General features: G+C 37.7%; 1 protein-coding gene and 1 long non-coding RNA gene across 4 annotated transcripts in view; one reads left to right on the top strand and one right to left on the bottom strand.

The window, feature by feature from the left end:
- Nucleotides 1-3,741: 3,741 nt before the first annotated feature.
- On the bottom strand, nt 3,742-4,784 carry LOC148045026 (uncharacterized). The gene is made up of 2 exons (XR_015697005.1): nt 4,545-4,784; nt 3,742-4,450 (listed from the first exon to the last, which is right to left on the bottom strand). It is a non-coding gene; the product is annotated as an uncharacterized LOC148045026 (long non-coding RNA).
- Nucleotides 4,785-6,961: 2,177 nt separating this feature from the next.
- PDE10A (phosphodiesterase 10A) overlaps nt 6,962-16,624 on the top strand; it is a 136,641-nt gene continuing 126,978 nt past the window's right edge. For all 3 annotated transcript variants that reach the window (XM_087718197.1, XM_087718198.1, XM_087718199.1), the window contains exon 1: nt 6,962-7,086. In XM_087718197.1, the coding sequence (XP_087574323.1) occupies nt 7,023-7,086 (64 nt within the window). In that variant the 5' untranslated portion in view covers nt 6,962-7,022. The remainder of the gene's footprint in view (nt 7,087-16,624) is intronic.

The following is a 16,624-nucleotide window of genomic DNA, read 5'->3' on the forward strand; positions in this document are numbered from 1 at the left end:
AGTCTTAGAGGTTTCTATATAACTAGGGTGTGGAAAAAGAGAGAAGGGATTGAAAATTATATCACCAATGGACAAATATGGCACCATAGGCATCATTGCAATTTATTAAGACAACACAGGACTACAACACAGCTTTAGAAGCATATTTGCTTCGAAATTCACAGATCAGAGAGTGGTATTGGAAAATGATGTCTTAATGGACTTGATTGTAGTCAAGCAGAAGGTGTGAATGAGGTCTTTCTGTGTCAGGTGACCAAACTTTCAAAATTACACATACTAGAGATAAGACAATTGTCAGAAACTGTATTGGACCACAGATTAGGTTAAAGTGAAGAACGATTCAAGAGTTGTGAAAAATGCCACAAACAAACAAATAGAACCCTCTTTCCCCATGTAGATTAAAAACAAAAGAGATGATAATATAGGTCTGTTTTGAGAAAAAGCAGTAAATTGTTAATGGAGAGAAGCAGAATATCTTAATTTGTATTTCACACCTGTCTTTTCTCAGAAGGAAAACAAAGTCCTAGTGGAAGGTGGCAGCTTAGGATAAATATCAGTTATTTCCCACTAGGAATTTACTACATTTCCTAGAACTATCCAACCCTTGTGGCAAAACAACTATGATGAAAACATGAAACATGATTTACATTGCTTTATTGATGGCTGGATAATGACCTGGTCACTAAAGGGGGGAAATCCTTTTTACCGTAAGAAAAGTATATAAGCTCCTCAGGGCACTGCTGGTTTAGAGTGACACATAAACCCCAGTAGATAAATATAAACTAATAAACAATCATCATGCTATAATAACAAAAGGTTAAAATATTATAAGCAGAACACCTCATCCTCACACACTTTTGATCATATTATTTGAAAATATTTAGAATAACAGTGTTAGAAGGGATCTTGGAGGTCTTCTAGTCCAACACCCTGCTCACGAAGGAAACTCTATACTATTTCAGAGAACAGATTGTCCAATCTCTTCTTAAAAACCTCCAATATTTGCCTCTTTCCTTAATCATTTCAATAAACCCTTGCTGCAAATCACTTGTTCCTTTTGTCAGCCCCTCCTTATATCCCAAAATCCACAATTCTTGATGTTTTGATAGATGATAAATACTAGAGATATAACCAAGAAAAATGTGCATTTTGCTATCTAACACTCGATCGGAAGCCATCATTTCTACTGATTTCAGGCCAGAATATGGCAAAATAGGACAAAATAATGCTCCATCTCCTGTTGCATTTCCAGCAGCAAAGAAATTGCAAACAACTGTAATAAACATTTGCTAGGTGTTCAATATTCATGATTTTTTAATATAGTGCAACGACTGAGGTTGTTTTTCTCTCTACCGATTAAATGCTATTAAGCACTAACAGTTTTCAAAATTGTTCTAATGTTGAATTAAAATGAGTCCAAGTAAATCCAAGCTATCAAAAAGCATCATTATTAAAGGTATGTAGTTAAAAATGAACACAGATGGTACTGAAGGGGTAAGATTCATGAAGTCCAGCTTACATATTTACATTTAATAGACTTGCACGGCATATTTAAGAATTCTTGGATTTGAAGAAATAAATTTGTGTCAATAGGGGCCAGCATAGGGCAATAGGGTTTCAAATGAATAAGTCAAATTTTTCCTCAGATAATTTTCTTCAGAATGGGAAAATATAATAATAAAGAGAAGCACGTTTTGTTTTTTTACTCTTAATTTTCCTGTTTTGTGTTAGTGGGATTACTTTTGCATCATGACATCTTTTTTAGAGATAAATATGAGTTATATGTGTAAAAAAGGTGGACAGTATGCCCACAATTCCATTACTACTGGTTTGGATCCATATTGATGGCGAGAGGAACTATTTGGTAACAGGTTATTTCTGCCTTTCTTCTCTGCTCCACCTTATGTCATACACCTATCCTGAGGGAATGAGTATATTGTCATTATGGGAATGTTTTAGTGAGAATGGAAGCAATTTGAGTGTGCTTTCTAGTGTTGGAAGTGCAGATTCAAACCACTGAAATGTGTAACATTGGATGGATGAATGGATGGATGGATGAATATCAAATTGCCAAAAGCTTCTACATCACTTTTAGCTTATTTTATCCCCCCCCCCTTGTCATTAAGAGACTGTGAGAGTGACATGGCAACATTTGTAGATGCTGCAGGGTCTGTAGTTGCAGCAATTTTTTAAAAAAGGAAATCAGGTGTATGCTGCAGCTTTAGATACAGTTTTAGAACTGAAGCCATAATCCAACCATTATGCTAAAAATTTTATTTTGAAAAAGAAAACCTTGTATTTATGTATTTCCAGCGCATTACAGTAACAGCATTCCATTTTCATCTGTTTCTTTTCTTCTTAAGTGATGATTTTCTAATTCCCTTGATTATTAAATCTTTCAACAGTTATTGTTTATGAGTCCAGTTTTGTATAGGTTATATGGGTTGTCATTAGGTTAGTCTTCCTGCTTCTTGAATGGAATCTTATGAAAAAATGAAAACCATTGGAAACTTCTACTGTCTTCTGCAGATGTCCCTATTTTCTCTAGAAACATGCTCCAGAACACTTGAGAAACTTCCAGAGCATCCTGTGGAAGCACAAATCATATTGCAGATTCAACCACTCTCATATTTCCCTCATAAAACAGAACAGACTTTAAAGTCAAAATTAACATGAGGGTATAACAGAGACTGGTTTGAGACGGATGATTTTACAGATCAAATAAAACAATACAAGTAAAATAAGTTCTTGTGACCTATAACATTATGTTTATACTTATTTGACCAGTATATGTAAACAGAAAGAAATCATTATGCAGAAGGTGCCTGAAATTTATTTTGTTAGTATATTTTCTAACAATGAAAAGCGATTTCCCAGAACAAGTTCATTCTTATTTGAAAAGTCCTGCTGATTTCAACAGATCTGATTATTATATAATGAGTTGAAACTTTTTTGTGAAATTAGATATACTAAGTTTAAAGGCATTAACATATAGAGCAGCAGAACGACTAATATATATGTATAATAAATTTAATAATCTAATAAAGGAATAAAGAAGTTATGTGTTTGTGTATATGTATATCTGAGCTTTCTTATAGTCCAGAAAAATGCAGTGCATTTGGCTTTTAAGCTTTTAAGGTGATGTTATTAGTTGGCACTATGCAAAATATGAGACATACCAGTTTGCCATGGCCCTAGATAATTTCTATTCCATGGATTTATAATGCTATACAGCTGTTACTGCGCTAATAAAGACAGGCTTTATATAATACACTAATTGTTGGGTGTAAAATACTACAAGTCATAAGGTGGAAATCTAGGAAAAGGAATCAGAGTAAAATATCTCCAGTCATGAATCATATTTTAGTTCTTGTTTTGGAGAGCTCTGCTCACTTATCCTATTGGCCATAATGATTACATTTGAACCAGCAATGATCAATGTGTAAAACAGAAGAACCTCTGTGTAATTTTTGGATAACAGTAAAAATTTCCATCATCTGGAGTTATACTCAAAAGTTAACATTATGGAAATCTATAAAAAAGTTGACTGAAATCTAAGGAAAAATAACTTTTGCAAGATATATTCAGTGAATGTTTAATTTTATAAGACACATTTGAACTGTTTCGCTTGAACTCTTTGGGAAATGCAAGGTAACAATGTTCATAATAAAGCAAAACTGGACCAAACAATTCAAAACTGACAAAACCATGTAACAGAAACATATTTTTTTTCCACAAAAATAAGAACAAATATTTGTTTTAATAATTGTTAAGAGACAGTCAGTAAGTATACACAATACAGTTCTATACCTATTTCTTTGAGAATAAAGAAACATATTTAGAATTGGTACTGTTTGCATCATTGTATTACAAAAACTAGATATACAAATAGAGAGGCTATTGTTAATTGCTAACATGCACAAAGATTTCATTGTAGTATTAATGCCTTTTAACTAGTATTGAATAAATACCAACTATAAAAAGGGATTGGGATTTTATTATAAAATTCAACAGTTTATGGATCTGAAGAATTGTTTCCTCAGATTGATGTTCAGAATAGTCTATAATGACTTGAGTAAAAAAAGTAAACAATGAAGAATCTTTGTCTCTCTCTCTCTCTCTGTTTTATTTTACCTTATGGCAGTTTGCAGGACGTATTATTTGATTCATTTGATTACTGCTTACTCCAATCATTTGGGAGGATGTTTCTTCAATCTCTGTTAAGCAGGTTGGATAACTCAAAGGAAACACATTTTTCCCCTGCGTGGCACAAAAGAAAAGGTGTTTGAAACCAGTCCTCCAACCTCCGAGACGGTTTTTAAATAATGGATAAAACATACTAACTTTCCTGTGTTAAAACATTCAAACAGCTGCAACTTATAGCAGATTCGGGAAGCTAAAGAAAATGAAAAACAAGCCATCTTTCCTCGTATACAGGATGAAATATATCCTGGGGAAGGAAAATAAAAGTTGTTAACAAGGAAAACATGGAGGGGCGCAACTCTGTTTCGCTTTCATAGGGATCCAAGTCCTGATCCACGCACCTTTCGCCCTCCAGCGATTCCGAGCTGGCTGTCTTTTTCGCGGAAGCGCGTCGCGTTGCCGGAGTTGGCCCCTTGGCTGGTTCCCTGGTTAGAGTCCATTCGGAAATAACGCAACTCAACACACACATACCCCGAAAATTTGGGGGGGGGGGCGCTAAAGGTTTGCGGCTCCAAAGCCGGCGGCTGCTTCAGAGAAGAAGAACCCGGTTGGTCAGGTTTGAGTTGCGCGCGCGCGTCTACCTTTTCTCCCCCTGCCAAGGCCGGGCTTGCCTTAGCGCCGCGCCACTCCCTTTCCTTCTCGTGGTAGTGGTGGTGGGGATACTGAAAAGCCCGTGGGCCGGACTGCTCAGTGGAACTTTCTTTTTCCTCTTGTCCCGGAGCGGCGCCCCCTGACAGGCAGGCGGTGGGCTGCTCCGGATAGAGGAAAGACTAGTTAGCTTCGCAGCTCCTCCTGGTCGTGCCAAACTTGCCCCGAGCGCCTTAAGGTCGCCGAGAAGGGAAGAATGAGGAGGAGGAGGGAGGGAGCGACGGACACGGGCTTCAGATGCAGATGGTGCTTTCTTGTTTGTTTGTTTCGTTCGTTTGTTTTCCTGTTGTGGGAGTGAGGGATGCTGTGGCTTTCGCACCAAAAGACCCTTAAAGGGAGGAGCTGCTGCGTCTGTACCCTTATTTCACCAAACCATTAGTGGAAAGCAGTAGCTGAGAATATGGAGGGTAAACATCAAAGGCGGAGTTTCTTGGGTTACCTGCAGCTGTAGGTTGCAGGTGTTTGACTTGAAAGTGAGCGAGTTCTTTCAGGTTTCCGTTGGGAAAAAAAGGGACTTAAACCCGCCTAGAAAGTGCATGCACAGCACTGTAGAACTCGCCTGGCAAAAAGATTGAGAAGGAGGCGTGGCGGTTGCCTTTTCTTCGCTTTTTTGAATGGACCCCAAAACTTTCCGACTGAATTTAGGGCGCGAAGATTTCTCTCACGGTAGACCCGAGGCCAGAAATTACGCACTGCAGTCAAGCGGGACAAATAAAAAAGTTTAAAAAAACGCCGGGAAAACCTTTTGGACAGATGCTGCCAGCTGCGTCGAGGGTTGGCCTTTCATTCTCGCACGAGTGTCCTTTTTATTTAATTTAATGTATTTTTAAAAAAATGTCTCACCCCTCTGCGCTTTTCAAAAGATGGCAAGCCCACCCACCGGTTGCTGTAGTGTAGAGAGGTAGCGCGGAGGTAAGGCGAGGCGAAGCGAGGAATGGGGGGCGGGGTGGCTTTGAGGCGCGAAGCTCCGCCATTGGGTGTTTTCTGCGCCCGCGGCTGCAAATTGGAAGCACTGCGGTGGTTTCTCCCCCCCTCCCCCCACCACTTTCCCGAATATGTTTTACAGATGGGGAAAAATGTTTATATTGCTGAGAAGAAACAGAAAGGCGGGGTGGAGGGTGAGCGCGCGCGGGTCATTTATTGTATTTTTTGTTAAACTGAGGGGAGAACTGAGGGGGGGGGGAAGAGCTGCCGTCTTATTCCGGTGAAAAAATGGGAAGTACAGACATTAGAGAGTAGGCTGAAGAGATTCATAAGACCGGGAAAAAGTGCCGCACTTCACATGCTCGGAACCGGGCGGAGGGGTGGGTGTGTTTGGCGTCGCCAGCGTCCGAATGACCATCCGGCTTCTGTTTCGTTGCCTCCCCGGCGCCCTCCTGTGACTCTCGCAAACGTCCTACCTCAAACTTCCGCGGAAAGGGCGGGAGGGAGGCGCGATGGCCAACCCCAAGGAGGAGCTCTTTGCCCGCCCCTCGTCCCCCCCTCCCCGATTGCAGCGGGAGGGGAAAAGCCCGGCTTCAGCTCCAGCCAGTTTCACTCCCCTAGCTGGAGGCGGAGTGGCGGCGGCGGCGGCAGCGGCGCTCCTACTGGAAGCGGCTGGGCTGCTGACAGCTCCTCCCGCGCTCTCGTAGCAGCGGCGGCTACGCGAAAAGGGACAGTTTCCTGCAGCATCGTCTCCAACGCAACAAAGCGGCTCCTCCAATCTCCTCCTTTCCCTCCCCTCCTCTTCTCCATCTTCCTTTGACTTCGTGCCGCCGCCTCTTCTTCCCTTCCTCATCTTTTATCGAACCTCTCGAGTCCCCGGCGGGCGGGAAGGAGGGGAGAAAAAGCCATCCACCAAGCCGGGCGGCCGCCAGAGATGGTGGAGCGATAGCAGTTCCCTGGATTGCCCTACCCCCGGCGGCAGCGGCGGCGGCGGCCAGCGACTTGACGCCCCTTCCTCCATCCTGCTGCCTTCCAGCTCTAAAGGCGCCACCGGTCGGCGTCGCTGGCAGCGGGGATCGGTTCCTCCTGCCCTTCTGGTTCTCCGCGGATCTACAATCAAGCGGGAGGAAGAGTGGCCGCCGGTGGCGATCGCCCGACAGGCAGGGGCAGGGTGTTCAGGCGGCGGCAGCAACAAAGGCACCTTCCCCTTTCCCGTCCGTCTCTGCTCCCCTTTGCTAAGGCTAGCCATGGAAGATGGATCTTCGTCGGCCAGCTGCTTTAGACGCTTTACCGAGTGTTTCTTGAGAGCAAGTAGGTGCTGGGGCTGATGGGCGGGGAGGGGGAGGGAGAAGAGAGGTGGCTTGGGTGCAGGAGGGTTTTGCTTTTCTTCCCTTGATCTCCGGGAGAAGAGGGCAGCGGCAGCGGCAGCGGGTTGGGTTGGGAAGTCCTCGGCAAACCCTCCGCTTGGAAAAAAAATGAATGTGTGCGCGCGTATCGGGGTGTGTGTGTGGGTCCCACCTATTTACGGATGGAAGGAGAGAGCGGCGAGAAACACTTGTTCATCTGGAAGATAGGGGGAGAAAGAAGACTCCAGTCGCAGGACGATTGGAATGAAACTACGAGTAACTGCGCTGAAGTTCCTTTTGGAAAGGAGCTTCTCTCGGTGCAGACTTTCCATGTAAGGCTGGGTAAGAATTGGCTCCTGGACGCATTAAACGTAGAAAGCCTTTGCTTGATTCAGAGCATATTTCCTTGGCAAGAAACGCAGTGCTTCTCTCCACAGCGGTTTCCTGGGACACAACACACCAGATTTTAGAACTTTTCCCGACGAAACATGTAGAGTAGAGAAATCAGAGGTCCTTGATGTTCTCTGAGCGGAGAGCACCAATTGTATTTCAATCTTAAAATACAAATATTTGCTGTAGAGTAGGGGGAAAAAGCAGAGAAAACTTATCAAAGGGGGGGGGGGTTAAAAAGAAACAAAGCTGTTTCTTTCTGAAACTGGAAATTGTATTTATCTGTTTTGTCCAGCTTTTTTTGCATACTTTGTTCCCAGGTGAAATGTACATATTGAATGGCATAGAATAGATGACACTCTGTCTGTCTGTCTGTCTGTCTGTCTGTCTGTCTGTCTGTCTGTCTGTCTGTCTGTCTGTCTGTCTGTCTATCTATCTATCTATCTATCTATCTATCTATCTATCTATCTATCTATCTATCTATCTATCTATCTATCTATCTATCTATCTATCTATCCAGCCATCCAGCCATCTATCTATCTATCTATCTATCTATCTATCTATCTATCTATCTATCTATCTATCTATCTATCTATCTATCTATCTATCTATCTATCTATCTATCTATCTATCTATCTATCTATCTACACTATGTTTCGACTAAAACTATTCAAAGAAACAAAACAAACCTCCCTTGGTATGCTGTACCAAGATTTTAAGCCCACAGTCTTTGCTTGTTAATGAAAGAGAAATGAGTTTATTGTTAACTAACTTGCTAGCAATGAAATGACTTAAAATATAACCATTCAGCATTGCCAAAGAAATAGAAAAGGGACCCCTTAACTCAGAAACAGACTGAATAATTAGGGCTTGTGACAAAAGTGTGTACACATTACATAGAAAAATTCATCCACATGATTTTAATTATTTAAATATTTTTCCAACCATTCAGTTTGTGCCTTCTGGGTTAATTGGTGAGCTTGTTAGAACAGAATTAAAAAGTTCTTGGCACTTTCTATGAATTTGGAATAAATAAGTGTTGGACTATCTTTGTCCTATGGAGTAATTGCACACAGCATGTTACTAATGTTATAGTAATTGGTCATTTCTGTAGATCTCCTTCATTTGATAGAATACTACCAAATTGCTTGCAAACTGATTCTTTTTTTAAAAAAAATGTTTCTTTTAAACTCTGTGAGTATTCCAGTTCTACAAATGTCCATTAACCAATTTTGGGAGAAATAGACATCATGAAGTGAAGGATTACCCCCCCCCCCTTAATTTACACACACACACACACATTGTGTGTAGATAGATAGATAGATGGATGGATAGATAGATAGAGATAGATAGATAGATAGATAGATAGATAGATAGATAGATAGATATGTAAGCATATAACATATATAGCAAATATTTTGCATAAGGAAGAAGTTCAGAAGAAATAACACTTACACTTGTCATAAAGCTATGGTAAAATATAATGGGGAGTGTACACATCTCTAGTCAAATTGTGCATTTCAAGAATTGTTGTGTAAACAGAAACTAACATAGTGTAAAGTTCAATATAACATCTTCCTGTATATTTGAATGCAAACTTCTTATTTAGTTGCAGATCTTTACAAATGAAAACAAAAAAACAAGTAAATATTAGGTACAAAAGTTTGGACATCCTTCTAACAAGTATCATGTAACATTCCCTTTGGGCAGTAACAACAGCTTCCAAATGTTAAGATTTTTTTTTCATTCTTTTGGATTTTTTCATCACTCTACCTTGCAGAAATCTTCTAGCTCAAAAATATTTCTTCTTTTGTGTATTGATGTTTGAAACAACTCGACAGGTTTTCAGTAATAAGCCTGAGGACTGTAAAGGCATTTCCATACATAAATTTGTATTCTACCAAAGGAACAATTAACAAGCATATTGATCTAGATCCAGCATAAGAATATGTAAGAAACCAGACCATTCAAACAACCAATCAATAAGAGAACCAATGAGCTGCTCAGAATTTAAATAGAGGTCCAAACAACCAACCAATCACACAACCAACTGACCAAACTGGCACATAAGACATTGTTTAACCTAAGGAAAATAGGACAAGAAAATCCTGCTGATATTACCTAGTCTGGTAATAAAACATTCAGAAACTAAATTAAAACATGGTTGGACCACTGCCAAACCACTGCCAAAAACTGTAAAGGCATTGCTAAAATCTTTATACTTTCTTGTATTTCTTGTTTGATTTGTAAGGATATTTTGAATTGTGGTCTTGCTGAAATGTCCAGCTCCCTCTTTTTTCATCTTCAATTTCTTTCACTGACTGTTGGGATATTAGTTTCTACCACATGTTGCTATTTAGTAGAATACATTCTTCCTTTCCTATACCCAATATTTCCTATGTCACTGACACACAACCCCAAAACATAATACAGCAATAAACAGTTGACCAATTGCTCTTTTCATCAAATGCTTCATTCTTTTTCTCCAAATACAACTTGAAAGCAGACAGTTTTGATTTTCCTCAGTCCAAAGCACTTTCTTTTAAAATGTTGCAGAATTATCATGCTGTGGTTTTGTATACTTGATTAAATGACTTTCGTAAAGAGTTTACAGAAAACACTTCCTTCTGATCTCCCATGAAGATCAACTTTTTGTATAAGTAATGCATCCTCTTATATTTTTCCCCTGGATAGTAAATAATGAAAGATTGTGGGGTTTGATTATGACAGGCTTAGTAAATAAGAAATAACATTGGACATCTTTTACTTGGAAGGGATGCCAAGGAAACATTTTGATGAGGGGGGCTGATTATTGAACTGATAAAGTGGATTTCTTTATATTTTTCAAAGGAGAAATATTTTCTTCCCCAGTAAGCAGAGGTGGAGGCACATGCCTTACTTAAAGAATGCTGACCCCCCTGATCAGTATTAAGGTAGGATGAGTTGAGTTAAGCCAAATTATCCCAGAGTCACTGGTAGTTGAGCAGATGTACATTTAAACAACAACAACAACAACAACATGTATGGCTGACTATGTGATTATGTGACAAATCATAATTAGTATCATTATACAATATTGCCTATCCCAGATTCTTGGGAAGGCACAAAAGGTGGATAAAAGTGCTTAATCCAGTCTAGATGTTTGTCTGATGGTGTGATCAACCATAACAATCTTGTTCCAGATCCTTGAGGAGGACATAATAGGTAGATAAAATTGCCAGATCCAGTCTAAACATCTAGTTGACTGTGTGACCAATCATAAAACTGGAAAGCAGCATTAGAAGCCAAACTAGGTTGAAAAAGAAGTTTCCAAACAGAAGGAGATATCCAAGAGAGTTGGATTCTAAGACAAAGTTATAAAGTTTACATTAGAGAGATCCAGTATGGTTAAGGACTCTAGGAAGCAGAACAAAGTAAGGGACTGATACCGTTTCCTTAGAGAGATTTAGGTAAATTTACTGACAGACTTCAGGCAAGAAAGAGCAATCTACGGTATGTTCACAAGTACTAATTTTATATTCCTGAGTGAAATTCTATGCCCACATCTAGTACTATACTTTTGGTCTGGACTTTATATCATTTGAATATTCTGGAACTGTGAATTGTTATAGCTTCTTTGCTGATTATGTTTCAACTGGTGGATGTGTAAATATTTGGATCTTGAACTTTGCTTTTCGAGGATACAGATCTTGAGCTCAGGTTTTCAAGTAGCTAGCTGTTTGTTCAGTACTCAATCTTAAATCTCATTTTCTGATGATAGTTTTTGGACCTGAGGCAGGCAATAACAGGAGATATTTATTCAGATACAAATAAGAACTACATTGTGAACTATTTAGTAAGATATTGCTTTTCAGAAAATAGCATCAGGAAAATGCATGATTTGCAGAGAGATGCAAATATGTTTAAAACATCTTATTGTGCTTTATCGTATGACTACCACATAGTCGTACTTATATCGCTACACATATTCCATACAGTTTTTTTTCCTGCAACATAAGTAATGTGAATATTTTGCTACCTTCTATGTCCTAAGCTATCTTTTACTATCTAACTCTTAGGTGCTAGCATCAAATGATCTGATTTTACATAATCTACAAATTGCTGAGGGATTTTTTTTAAAAAAAATCAGAAATGGATTATTACCAAGTTATAATTAACTAGAAAGTTGTTGGATCTATAATTCAAAGAACATTTTAAAATGCTGTATATTTATTTTAATTTTTTTTGTGGGGCTATAGGACGGTGACTTAACTTTTACCATGTGATTTCATTACGTTGTTTAAGTAATGTTGATCTTAGTAATACAGAAAAAGAGATTCACTTGTTTTAGTCATCATTTTTAATCTAGGGTAACAGCAAAAATTCATCCTGGCACTTGTTTCATGTAATTTTAATATCTCAGGGTGCTGTCATGTTTCTGTCTTTCTGTGCAAACTGTGTTATTTCATAGTCACCGACTTCAAGGTGTCTTAGCAAGATTAAAAGCTATTCAGTAACAATGATGGCAGATTATGTTCTCTATCAAGGACAAATAAGAAAATATGTGGATTTAAATCCAATTCAGTGAAGCAAGGTATACATGTTTCGTATTTACAAATTTCTTGCAGTACCTAGCCTTCTCACTGCCTTATAGAATGTACACAAATGTATCAGGAAGAAAGGGGTTGGAAACATTCAGCAAGTAAAACATTGCTCCTAGTTCTTTTATGAAAGTTATGCATAATCCAATCAATAAGACCAAAAGAACAAATATATCAATTGTATATGAACACAGTTGGTGTCACTTTTCCTCATGGGTTGGCTGTATGTGTCTTCTATTTATTTATTATCAGTAAGACATCAGATTCTATTTCCATGTATAAAGAGTTTTTAAAAAATTTATTACTATCTTAACTAGCTATTTCAAATTTGTTGATGGCAGCTGATTAGAATTGTTATTATTTGGTGCATAAATATTTTAACAAGTCTGTCAAAAACTGACCCTGTTAATTTACTTTTAAATTGGCAATTTATACACGTGGGAAAAGGAGATAGGTAACCTAGATCTCTGGAAGAAAGAGAAGGTATAAATCTTAAGAATTATTGACAATTAATGTTAATATCTAATGATTATTAACAATAATATAATTCCAGTAAAAATAAAAACTGTTCAGCTGCTGGGTCTTAGACTTTTTTCCAGGATAAGATCCTTTCCTTACTGTTCTGTCCATGCATTTCTATGTTTTGTAATGCATTAGCAAATTATTTTACAAACTATTTGAAATGTGTTTTAATATTTTTAAAAAAGATAAGCGCAATTTAGTATATTGTACTCCCTCTGCTGGTTGATAAACTGCAAATAATTCATTCCAATCTATTCTTCATAGAGTGATATTACAATATTTGAATAGTCAGATATTCAAATACCCACGTAGAGACTACTTAAAAATCAAGATTCTTATCATTGATTCAGAAACTATATGTGGAAATTTAACTGATGTGACAGGAATTGCTCATTTAATAGTTGAGGTCTGGCCTTTACCTAAACAGAGGTTTCCTCTGCTGCTTGTAAGGTTGCTTCTAATCCAAACAACACATTTATCATATTTCTTTTTTTTTTTTTAGCTTGTGCACTGTCTCTTATGCATTAGATTAGCCTGAAGCCTGAGTTCCATATTGTAGTAGGATAATTCAGAAAATGTTTTAATTCTATAATTTGATGTCCATAAAGTTCTGATTTGGAATTCTGACATGGTATACAAGGTGATGATGATAGGAACGTGGGAATAGAATAGAATAACAGAGTTGGAAGGGACCTTGGAGGTCTTCTAGTATAAACCCCTGCTTAGGCAGGGAACCCTATACCATTTCAGACAAATGGTTATCCAATCTCTTGTTAAAAACTTCCAGTGTTAAGAGTATTCACAACTTCTGGAGGCAAGTTGTTTCACTGATTAATTGTTCTAACTGTCAGAAAATTTCTCCTTAATTTTAGGTTGCCTCTCTCCTTGATTAGTTTCCACACATTGTTTCTTGTCCTGCCCTCCAACGCTTTGGAGAATAGCTTGACTACCTCTTCTTTGTGGCAGCCCTTGAGATATTGGAATGCTGCTATCATGTCATCCCTAGCCCTTCTTTTCATCAAACTAGACATACCAAATTCCAGAAATCATTCTTTATATGTTTTAGTCTTTCATAGGTCATGTAAAATGCCATAGTGGTAGTCAGAGAAAGTGGGTGTTTTGATCCAGTGATTTACAGGTATGACTGAAATGAAAAGACTTGTAATAAGGTTATAATTGGCCATTCTTTGGTGACATTTATGTATCTGATGGCAAAATTGTATGTTAAGAATGTCTGCTTATTTGCTGATTTCCTTTACTAGTATATTTGCTCCATAGTGTGTTTATTGACCAATTGCTGATCATGTCAGGATTAGCATTAATCTGAGTTGGCTTGGCAGCAATTAATTTCTTCTGTGGAATTCTGAAGATATATTCTCTTTGCAAAACTTGCTTTTATTTCATTTGTTTAAAATTCAGCAAGATTGTACATAGCTGATGAGAATATTATTGCTCTAAGTATTGTTGAATTTTATCTCACAGAAATAAAAAAAGACTTTTCTAAAAATGAAATTTCAATAAGAGTATAAGTTGAACACACTGCATGGATTTTTATAAATTCTGGCATATTTCATCCCTCTTTAAAACTCTACCTGGGTTGAACATTTCTTACCATGCTGCTGAAAAAAAGGTTACTCCTGTTTTACTCACATAGTGATGTAAGTTACTCACTTACATAACTATGTGTAAGAGCCTTACTTTTCTCAATCTTACTTTAGATGTAGACATTTGCATGAAAATTGAGAACAGAAAATTGTTTCCAGAGTTCCAGTTTAAGCCTTCAAATGAAGTATCTATACCCTTAATTTTCGATACAACACTTGATTGCTTCTTACTTACTTCTGAAATATGGGAATGGGAGCTTATTTGGCTTAAATAAACCTTGTGACTTCCTCTAACATGTACAGAGATTAATGCTTGATTTAGAGGAGATAATAGCTATTTCAGCACAGCCACCTTTGATCCTAAAACAGAGATTTCTTTGTGCTTTTCATATACAAAAGGTAGAAAATACCAAATAATCATGAATTATCCTGGTTTGGGCATTCATTTGTGTTTATTGGTAAAGGGCAATGATATTAGGAGAAGAGGATAAACTATAACAGAATTCTTTGATGTAATTAACAAGGGCAGAGGGAATTCAGTAAAATAAGAGGAAATATAATTCAATTTTTGAACAATGAAAGTTAGAAAAGTACTATTCCAGAAAGTGAACATGATGGTTTTCTGCTTGTTATTGCATGGTGGGTGGGTGAGTGAGTGTATGTGTGTGTGTGTGAGTGTAAGCATATTTGTGCTAAATATGGTTAAATCACTCGACAGGAAATATATGATTGGCTTTATTTATTATATTCTTATTTTTCTTTTTCTTTCTTTTTATCTTTCTCTTTTTTTCTTATGCAACTTACATTTGTGACTCTGAGCAACTTACAATTAAAACATAAATAGTACCAGAAATATAAAAAATATAAGTCATATAAGCAATACAAATGTTTAAAAATCAATTCAAATCCATACAGCACAATCCACACAGCACAAACACAGCCCAGCAATTCAAGAACAATACTGCCACACCACTATCTGAACCCCAGGCCAGATGACAAAGCCAGTCTGCAGGCCTTTGCAGAAGGCCATCAAATTTGCAACCAGCCTGTTCTCAATGGGTACGAGGTAGGGCATTGATATTCAGTAGAGCAGGTGCAGCTGCAGAAAACACCTTACTTTTGGGTCCTGCCCAATGACATCCTCTATTGGACAGAATCTGCAATAAACCTCTTCTGCTGAACCTGCTGGGATGCGTAGATGTCATTGGGAAGAGGCATTTCCTCAAATTCTCTTTGCTGCAATTTTACCAAAACATTGAAGAGCAGAAACAAGCCATATCAGCAATTTCTGTACACATTGTCCTAGTCCACAAATACACAATCCCAAAATATCTCTTCATGTAATTGTATTGTTACCAGGGACCCCAACATACAACATAGCCAAAGAACTTACAGAAAAAGCTTGGAATATGATATAGGGGAACAAATTCTGTCAACTTTCCATTAAGATGCCTCCAGAAAAATTAAAGACCTAAAAATGGAAAAAGTTAACATTATGGTTTAATTTCATATAACAGCATTTTTATGTCCATAGATCCATAACTAATGAAAGAATCTTTACCTGTGGTACTACACAATACAACCTAGTTAACTGAAACATCCAGAATCATAGACATTTTAACCTCTGCTTCACCACCTATTACAAGTTTGATTGATGAATATATACCAACAAATCAGAGAAGCACCTAGGACTCATAGCAGAGACTATAATGCAATATCTACAAACTATATCACTCTAGCATGTACAACTGAAAGTATGGATCTGGTATGTAGATGATATCTTCTCATAATAAGAAGGAACAACTTTTTTATTTTTTGTTTTGATAAGGGAAGACACATAAAACAATGTAAAAGACACATGAAACAATTAACATTTTCAAAAGAATAACATTGACAAGGGGAAGAAGAAAGCAATAACACACTACCCTACCTTGATTTACTCATCAGCAGAGAAAGAACAGCAAATTAGAAATGCAATTCTATTGGAAAAACAACCAACACTAACCATCTTAACTAACAGCTTAACTATCAAACTAACAGCTTAACGTCCTAGAAAAGGAGACCTGCAAGAACATTATTCAAATGACTATAAACATACTGCAGCAGCCCAGAACACCAGAAAAGGGAAACACTGCCTATATAGCATTTTATAACAAAATGGATATCCATGCTTTTTTATTAAAAAGTACCTGATCTTTTACAACTACTACATCACCATAGCACACAAACCAACTAAAGTCATCTCCTACCCAGATTATAGTATAGCCATTGACATAATTATCAATATTTTAAACCGGGTGGGACACAGAATAGAATATCAGTGAGTTAACACAAGATAAAGAGATCAGAAATTTAAGTGATATTATACAGAAATACTATATATCGTATAGATTGGAATCATAGTTGA

This window comes from Thamnophis sirtalis, unplaced genomic scaffold (assembly GCF_051295495.1).
Source record: "Thamnophis sirtalis isolate CommonGarterSnake01/CBP01778 unplaced genomic scaffold, rThaSir2_p1.2 scaffold_6, whole genome shotgun sequence".
Taxonomy (NCBI): domain Eukaryota; kingdom Metazoa; phylum Chordata; class Lepidosauria; order Squamata; family Natricidae; genus Thamnophis; species Thamnophis sirtalis.